General features: G+C 39.7%; 1 protein-coding gene across 1 annotated transcript in view; it reads right to left on the reverse strand.

Annotated features, from left to right (window-relative positions):
* The window catches only part of LOC126213020 (zinc finger protein 83-like), a 96148-nt gene extending 87114 nt beyond the window's left edge, over positions 1 to 9034 (reverse strand). The window contains exons 1-2 of the mRNA XM_049940579.1: positions 9022 to 9034; positions 7403 to 7491 (exon numbers count right to left, since the gene is read on the reverse strand). Coding sequence (XP_049796536.1) covers positions 7403 to 7474 — 72 coding nt within the window. The 5' untranslated portion in view covers positions 7475 to 7491; positions 9022 to 9034. The remainder of the gene's footprint in view (positions 1 to 7402; positions 7492 to 9021) is intronic.
* Between the last annotated feature and the right edge of the window lie 415 nt (positions 9035 to 9449).

Below are 9449 nucleotides of genomic sequence, written 5' to 3' on the forward strand. Positions count from 1 at the left end.
ACAGCCTTGCTGTGCTGGTACTGTAAACGGATGAAAGCAAGGGAAAACTATAGCTGTAATTTTTCACGAGGGGATACAACTTTACTGTTCATTAAATGATGATGGTGTCCTCTTGGGTAAAATATTCCGGAAGTCAAATAGTCCCCCATTCAGATCTCCAGGATGACATCATTATCAGGAGACAGAAAACTTATGTTCTACAAATTGGAACATGGAATGTCAGACCCTTTAATCAGGCAGGTAGGTTAGAAAATTTAAAAAGGGACATGGATAGCGTAAAGATAAATATGGTGGGAATTGGTTAAGTTTGATGGCATGAGGAATAAGACTTCTGGTCAGATGAATACAGGATTATAAATCATATAGGGGTAATGGAGGAGTAGGTTTAAAAATGAATAAGAAACAGGATTGCGGGTAAGCTACCTTGAACAGCACAGTGAATGCAGTATTGTAGCCAAGATAGACACAAAGCCCACTTTTACCACAGTAGTACAAGTTCATATGCCAACTAGGTCCCCAGATGATGAAGAGATTAAAGAAATGTATGATGAGATAAAAGAAATTATTCAGATAACGAAGGGAGACGAAAATTTAATAGACATAGGGGATTGGAATTCAATAGTAGGAAAAGGAAGAGAAGGAAAAGTAGGAGGTGAATATGGAATGTGGGTAAGGAATGAAAGAGGAAGCCGTCTGGTAGAAGTTTGCACAGAGCACAACTTCATCATACACTATGCTCAAAAGCATCGGGCCACCCCCAAAAACTTACGTTTTCATATTTGGTGCATTGTGTTGCCACCTACTCCATATCAGAGACCTCAGTAGTCATTATACATCGTGAGAGAGCAAAATGGGGCACTCCGCGGAGTTCATTGACTTTGAATGTGGTCAGGTGATAGGGTTTCATTGGTTTCACATGTCTGTATGCGAGTTTTCCACACTCCTGAACATTCCTACGTCCACTGTTTCTGATGAGATAGTGAAGTGGAAGCATGAAGGGACACATGCAGGACAAAAGCATACAGGCCAATCTTGTCTGCTGACTGAAAGATACCGCCGACATTTGGAGAAGTTTGTAATGTGTAATAGGCAGATATTTATCCAGACCTGAAAGAACTGGCAGAGGATCAAGTAGCCGAGGCTAGTAGAAATCCTTGGGTAACAGAGGAGATACTGAATTTAATAGATGAATGGTGAAATATAAAATTGCAGTAAATGAAGTAGGCTGAAAGGAATAAAAAATCTCAAAAATGAGATCGACAGGAAGTGAAAAATGGCTCAGCAGGGGTGGTAACAGGACAAATTTAAGGATGTAGAGGCATATATGACTAGGCGTAAGACAGACACTGCCTACTGGAATACTGAAGAGACCTATAGAGGGTCTATACAAGGGCGATGCACTTGCAGGCAATATTTTGAAAATGGAAGAGAACGTAGATGAGGATGAAATGGGAGATACGATACTGTGTGAAGAATTTGACAGTGCTGCAAGACATAAGTTGAAACAAGGCCCTGGGAGAAGACAACATCCATTAAAACTACTGATAGCCTTGGGACAGCCAGCCTTGAAAAAACTCTGCCATCTGGTCAGAAAAATGTATGAGACAGGCAAAATACCCCCAGACTTCAAGAAGAATATAATAATTGCAATCCCAAAGAAAGCAAAAGTTGACAGGCATGAAAATTACCGATCTATCAGTTTAATAAGTCATGGCTGTAGAATACTAACATGAATTCTTTACAGTCGAATGGAAAAACTGGTAGGTGCTGACCTCAGGGAAGATTAGTTTCAATTCCGTAGAAACGTTGGAACACGAGGCAATACCGACCCTATGATTTATCTTAGATGATAGATGAAGGAAAGGCAAACCTACATTTCTAGTATTTGTAAACTTAAAGAAGCTTTTGACAATGTTGACTGGCATACTCTCTTTCAATTCTGAAGGTGGCAGTCGTCAAATGCAGAGAGTGAAAGGCTATTTACAATTTGTACAGAAACCAGATGGCAGTTATAAAAGGGGAGGAGCGAAAGGGAAGCAGTGGTTGGGAAGGGAGTGAGACAGGGTTTTAGTCTATCCCTGGTGTCGCTCAGTCTGCATATTGAGCAAGCAATAAAGGGAACAAATGAAAAATTTTGAGTAGGAATTAATATCCAGGGAGGAGAAATAAAAACTTTGAGGTTAGCCAATGACATTGTAATTCTGTCAGAGACAGTAAAGGGCCTGGAAGATCAGTTGAACAGAATGGACAGCGCATTCAAAGAGGGATATAAGACGAACATCAACAAAAGCAAAACAAGGATAATGGAATGTAGTCTAATTAAATTGGGTGGAGATGACAGAAGTACATTATGAAATAAGACAATTAAGGTAGTAGGTAAGTCTTGCTATTTGGGGAGCAAAATAACTGACGAAGGTTGAAGTAGAGAGAATATAAAATGTAGTCTGGCAATGCCAAGGACAGCATTTCTGAAGAAGAGAAATTTGTTCAGATTGAGTATACATTTAATTGTCAGGAAGTCTTTTCTGAAAGTATTTGCATTGAGTCTATCCACGTATGGAAGTGAAACATGGACGACAAATAGTTTAGACGAGAAGAGAACAGAAGCTTTCGAAATGTGGTGCTACAGAAGAATGCTGAAGATTAGATGGGTAGATTATGTGACTAATGAGGACACACTGAATAGAATTGGGGAGAAGAGGAATTTGTGGCACAACTTAACTATAAGGTGGCGTACAAAATGTGTTACCAATTGTTTCTTTTACAATTTACGCCACACATTAGATACTCCGCTGGTATCTCTACAGCAGTACCATGAGTTACGAAATGACATGTAATTCACGATACCGCCACTAGGAGACTAGTAACCAGCAATGGCTGACAATGGAAGACTGACGACACAGCAACGATTGGCAATTGTGTTACTTTTTCATGAAACGAAAAGCCTTGTTGTGACTCAGAGGCATTTTCGACAACAGTTTAACACACGATGGGTCCCTTGCAAGAAGACCATTCACGGATTGTACGACAAATTTGTACAGGAAGGAACAGTATTGGATCCGAAGTGACCTCGGCCTAAGCCTGTTTGTTCGCCGGAGAATATTTAAGCAGTACGAGTTGCTGTACAGAGAAGTCCCGCGAAATTGTGTAGAAAGGCAACAGTGCAACTGGGAATATTCAGTCACTCCATTCAATGCATTCTTAAAAGTGGCCTCCACATGTACCCATACAAGATGACCTGTACACAGAAGCTCACTGAAGAACACAAGCAGCAGAGACTACTGTTTGCTCAGTGGGTGGAGGATAGGGAAGAAACTCTCAACAACATTCGGTTTTCAGATGAGGCGCATTTTAATTTAGATGGTGTGGTTAACAAACAAAATGTACACTTTTGGGCCACTGAAAACCCATAAGTGCTTCATGAACGACATTATGCTCCAAGGATTACAGCGTGGGCAGCAATTTCCAGTCACTGACTTACTGGACCCTTTTTCTTTGAAGAAACTGAACAGCGAACGTTATTTGAGCATGCTTCGCAATAGATTCATTCCACAGCTTCTTGCTACTGCCTTGCCCTTCAACACACAGTGATTCATGCAAGATGGAGCAAGGCCACATACTGCAAACACTGTGTTGGAGTTTTTACATGAGCATTTCGACATGCGGATCATTTCACTCAGGTTTCCAGGTAGCTTCGATGACGGACAAAATTGGCCCCCAATAGTCCAGACCTCAATCCATGTGACTTTTCTTTGGGGGCACCTAAAGGAAAAAAATTTTCTGAAATGTCCACGTGATTTAATGGAGCTTAGAAGACTTATTCTTTAAGCTTTCAGTGAAATTAGGGAAAACATGTGCCGTAGGGTACTCACTAACTTCAGCTTTCCTTTGAAGAAAGTTAGGAAACGAAATGGTGGGCATATTGAGCATGTACTGAGTTAGAACAAATCTCCATGGACGGCTCTTCATTATAGTGCATGTTCCTTTCAGATTGTATTGACAATAAAGTTTATATTCAAAAACAAAATGGTAACACATTTTGTGCGCCACCCTATAGAAGAAGGGACTGGTTGGTAGGACAGGTTCTGAGCCATCAAGGGATCATCGATTTAGTATTGGAGGGAAGGGTGGAGGGTGAAAATCAGAGGGAGACCAAGACATGAATACACTAAACAGATTCAGGAAGATGTGGGTTGCAGTAGTTACTCGGGGATGAAGAAGCTTGCACAGGATAGAGTAGCATGGAGAGCTGCATCAATCCAGTCTTGCCACTGAAGAGCACAACAACAACAGAAGGGGTGGATGTGCTTTGCAACCAGTTTACAATACTTCTTTTGTGACACAGTGCCTCACACGAGCTCCACTGGACCCATGGGTGCCCACGTGGTTCTTTCCCAGAGTATAATGGAGGCCCCAACAGTACAGGAGTCAAGAGGCTGTTTCCCTTGTGGGTGACGGAAATGAACCCTCCCAAAGGCACGATGAAGGTATCAGGATTCATCAGACCACGCAGTGCTCGGCCACTGTGCCAACATCCAGCGCCAATAGTTACATACCTATTTCAGTTGTTGTCGATGTCATGGCATGGGTCATCAGCGGCACAGACTCATCATTAGGAGTGTTTGGAGCATTGTGCATTCAGACACAATTTTACTCTGCCCAGCATTAATGTCTGATGTTAGTTACACCACAGTTTGTTGCCTGTCTTGTTTTACAAGTCTGCCTAGCCTATGATGTCTACCATCTGTGATGAGGAGTACTTGCCCAACCCCATAACGTCTGGCCATGGTCTCACCTTTGTTTTGCCATGTGTTGAAGACAACTGCCATAGTACTACTTCAACACCCGGCATGCTGTGCAGCTTCCAAAACGCTCATACCAAGCCTTCAGGCCATCAAAATCTGCTCTTGGTCAAACTCAGATTGTGCGCATTTCCTATTTTACAACAAGACAAGATGCTCACTGATACTCCATGCAACCTGTGTGTGTCTGACAAGAAGACAAGGTGAGATGCTATTGCCTGGATGAGTTTATACTGATAGTAGATCAGTGATCATAATGTTTTGGCAGCTGTGTATATGGATTTAGTATTATGACTTCCAAGTGGATGCTGGGCAATGTCAAGGGAACCATTCTGCAACATTTGAGGCAATTGTAAAATGCATCAATTTATTACATGGGTGTGCCAGAAAATGATGCCTCCAAAATTTTGATTCTGTTCTTAATATCAGTTGTCATGCATATGGCACTGTTGATGTTACCACTTTGCTGACACAGTATGCAGCACCCTCCTGATGAACAGTTCTGAACTGCAGGGTGTAACGTGTGTGTGTGTGTGTGTGTGTATTATTTAACTGTGTCAGCACGTGAGAAAACCCTCAGACAACAGAGCATCAATTCAAATAGTTCATCCACATGTGGAGCACCCTCTCCTTCAGCATGACAATGCCAGACCATATACAACTTTTTTTTTTTTTGCACCTGCAACAGTCTGACGCCTTTAATTCATTATTATTGATCATCCTCCACACTGACCCGGTTTGAGCCAATGAATTTTCAACTGTTTGCAAAACTTAAAGAACACCTTCAGGGACTTAACTTTGATAGTGATGAATTAGTGTGAGCGTAGGTGAGGCTTTGGGTCTGCCAATGAAGTCAAGCATTCTACAGTGACGACACCAACAACCTGATGTCTCACTGGGAGAAAGGTGTTAAGTGCCATGGTGACTATGTTTGAAATAAATATACAAGCAGGAAGATTAAATATGTTAAATATTAAGTTTGTTTTAATTAAAATGCTTCAATAATTTCCAAATAGAAATTTTGTGCCATTACTTTCCAGCATGTGCTCATGCCCAAAATATACACCAATTAAAAATTAACATTTAATTAATTTGGCAAAGAAGGTGGCTTTCAACTGATACAATGTTAAGGTCATAGGGAAGTTCAGTTCATCAACTAATACAGCACACAGAGTATGAGAAGACTTCTTGTAGGTAAAAAGTTACATTATGGGCACCATTTGGATGTTTTGGTTAACATTAGGCTGTGCTGCTGATCAATTTGTTACCATATCCTTTACTTGGCTTTCACATTTCTAGACTTTGTCAGCTCACAGCCACACTGCCACTTTTGAACATAGGCTAAGCCTTGAGATGCACTATGAATCAGACTCCCACTACAACTAATGTTACAAGGGGGGAGTGGGTCTAGAACCACATTTTAACCTTGTAGCCTTTGAATAGTTCTCCAGTTTAGGTCCAAAGTCAATGGATCTTCAAACTGCTTTTCATTTACATGATGTGTGTTTTGCATACATATCATCCTGAATGCCAAACCATCATTACATCAGGGGTCAAAGCCAAAGCCTGAACTGTGTTGGGTCTAACCACTCTTTTACTGTATTTAATAAAATTTAGTATATTTATTTTCCTATCATTTCCTCACAGTGATTGTTTAGGATTACTGTTGTGATAATGCTTGTCAAATAAATTGCAAGCTGTTCACATAGTTTGTATAATCTATAATGAAGTACTCACATATATTCAAATGCAAATGCTGCATTAATGCTATGCCAGTACTTTTGCAGTTGCACTCAAGATGGATGTTGAAACAGATTTTTTCAGCACAGATAGTTCACAAGTAGTTTGCGTGATTGTGTCAGGATAAAAATACTAGTGGCACCAAGTGAATTTGTTTGCTGCTGATAGGTGAATACCCTACAACCGGTTGCACTACATCAGATTTCAAGTGACATGTATATGTAAGATTATTTACACCAGTAACTGTAACATTGTGACAGTTTCACAAACAATATGCGTAACAATGTGCAGCAAATGCAGAAAGTGGTTATGAACAAACCTATCAATACTTGATGTGTAGCCCCATGGCTTCATCAAAACTTTGCTGCCAACATACAGATTCATTCTGCTGTGTAACAATTTATGCTTCCATGTGATATTTGTCTGAAATTTAACTTTACTGCTGAGAGTTCTACTTACATATGGTTCAAATATTCAAAGTAAACAAAATGTACTTCTCAGATCAGTGACCATCCGAATGTCACTTCAAAATTTTGTCATTCAAAAGAAGTGTATCAGAGCAGAATATACCCACTTTATGGCAACCAGTTTATCAGTATAATTGGGTTGTGCATTAAAAAAGTTTTCCATGTTTACTAAACATTAAATTGAAACTCTTGCTCAATTCTATGTGAGGTTTAATACAAGGCTTATTTCAATGCACTGTGCAAAATGTCATGTTTAAGACAGTCAGTTCATCAGTTTAGTAAACCAAATTATTCATGTTTCTAGCTGTACGACATCAATTGTATGTATTCACGCATCACACTGCACACAGAAATTAATGAAACCCTGTTAAGAAATACAAGTAAGCCACTTACTATGAAGTGTAACTCAGTTTGTACTTCATCAGTTTCCTCTTTTTTTATCCACTTAGTTGGATCCTGGTCCATCGCTTCAGTTCTACAGTCTGAAAAGAAAAAGCAATCAGATAAGAAAAGTTTCTGGCCCACTCAGTTTCCGTTTTTACCATGAGGTATAGCTCAAAGGCAGTATTTTCACTCATATATTGCATGCAGTAAACGGGTGATTACACAGGAAACAGATTCAAAGTGGCTGAGGAAAAGTGTGTTCATTGATATAAACTCATTCACATTTTGCAGGTCATGAAGAGTGAGAACAATCTTAAAATAACATGCAATGGAAACTGAGCATTTAAAGTTGCTACTGCTTCTTTGTAACACTGGCTCATGGATACCATCCTGTTGTGACAATTATGGAAGATGTGTAATTTCGTGTGCATGCATTAACTTCAGCATTACAAACAATCACAGCAGTCAATTGATTGCAGCGATATTACTTAATAACATCAAATATTTCATTCTATACTTGGTTCATTGTGTTAATTTCAGTGTGATAGAGACATGAAGAAAATCCGGACATACGGATTGTTTATCAGTGAATATGCATTTTCAACATACGCATTACCTTGAAACTTACTTCATCTGTATTCATTCACGGATGTATGCTCAATTTACAGGAAGCGGCATCATTTTAGAATCTTTACCTGCTATTAAAGGAAACCAATACCTGCACTGTAGACTGCACATTGCAATGTGGAAGTTCTCATTCTTGATTACCATCAAGATTAAACATTGGTTAGCATTTTCTAACAAAACTGATTTACTGAAACGACTTCATACTAACTGTAAATATGATGAATGATCTATTGAGTTCTGATGACATGTAATGCTTTCTGTTAGACAGATTATAGTTAATCTGTACCTAGTATCTTGCCAGTTCGTAAATGTTACAGTACTCTTATACAGAACTCCATTAAAACCCACACACTACAACAAACTGGTATTTACATATCGTTACACGAATACTAACGACACGAATAATCAAAGCACATTGAACACTAACAAAATGCAACAGGATTGCAGCATTTCCTTTCATGCGAACATACTCAAACCATGAAATGAAATGAAATGTGGGCACTTTAAAAAATGCTTACGTTAGCCCTAAAATCTGGAGCCGCTATATGTCTACATCACATCACAGAAAATTATCATCACAATCATTATTACTGCTAAGTAAGTCAAAATAACCGTACTAACATGGACAACCTCTGAATTTCACTGTCCGCCTTTTCTCGTTAGCCACGAAGTATATGAGGAGATTACTTCGTAGACAAACTGCTCCTGACAGCACGTCACACACTCAGCCGTTTCTTTTACGAAGATACACGTAGCGATTTTACCGGTCAGGCCAAAAACAAGCACAAACAACTCAGGTATTTAGTTGTTATGAACATAACCTGAAAAATTACAACATTCACACACCGTCACCAAGCACAGTATAGGTGATGTGATCACAAATACAGAATAAAATCTCATCCTTATGTACCCATTAAAAATTAAAACATAAAAAAGACAGCATCCTCAAACAGCAGGGTCATCACAAGATATTCGGGAAATACAGAAGCGTCCGATCTTACCCGTCGGCTTTGACCCATGACGTCACAAATACCGCGGAAACGACCATAAACAACAATTCCAATATGGCGGATATAAAAACATCGAATACGTATTGTAAACACTGAAATACACAAGTTTCACAAAAAGCCTAATGACTGTAACGGGACAGGCGTGGGAAATTGGGGGTTTTTGGGTGGGGAGAAACTAAATATGTCGTTATGCGGTGGGGGGAGTCTGCAGTGCCCCCCCAACCCCCACAGGCTTCATTGGTGTCAAATCAATATTTTCGAATCATAGGCGGCCGCTGCCGCGGCCGCATTCCAAAAAAAAAACTCCCAACCTAACCTCAAGTGGGCTACGCTACAGATCAATATGTTCATCAAATTGCTTCATATTACGTATACATGTTCTTTAAACAAGAGTACATCAAACCATGTATTAGGTTTTC

This window comes from Schistocerca nitens, chromosome 11 (genome assembly GCF_023898315.1).
Source record: "Schistocerca nitens isolate TAMUIC-IGC-003100 chromosome 11, iqSchNite1.1, whole genome shotgun sequence".
Taxonomy (NCBI): Eukaryota; Metazoa; Arthropoda; class Insecta; order Orthoptera; family Acrididae; genus Schistocerca; species Schistocerca nitens.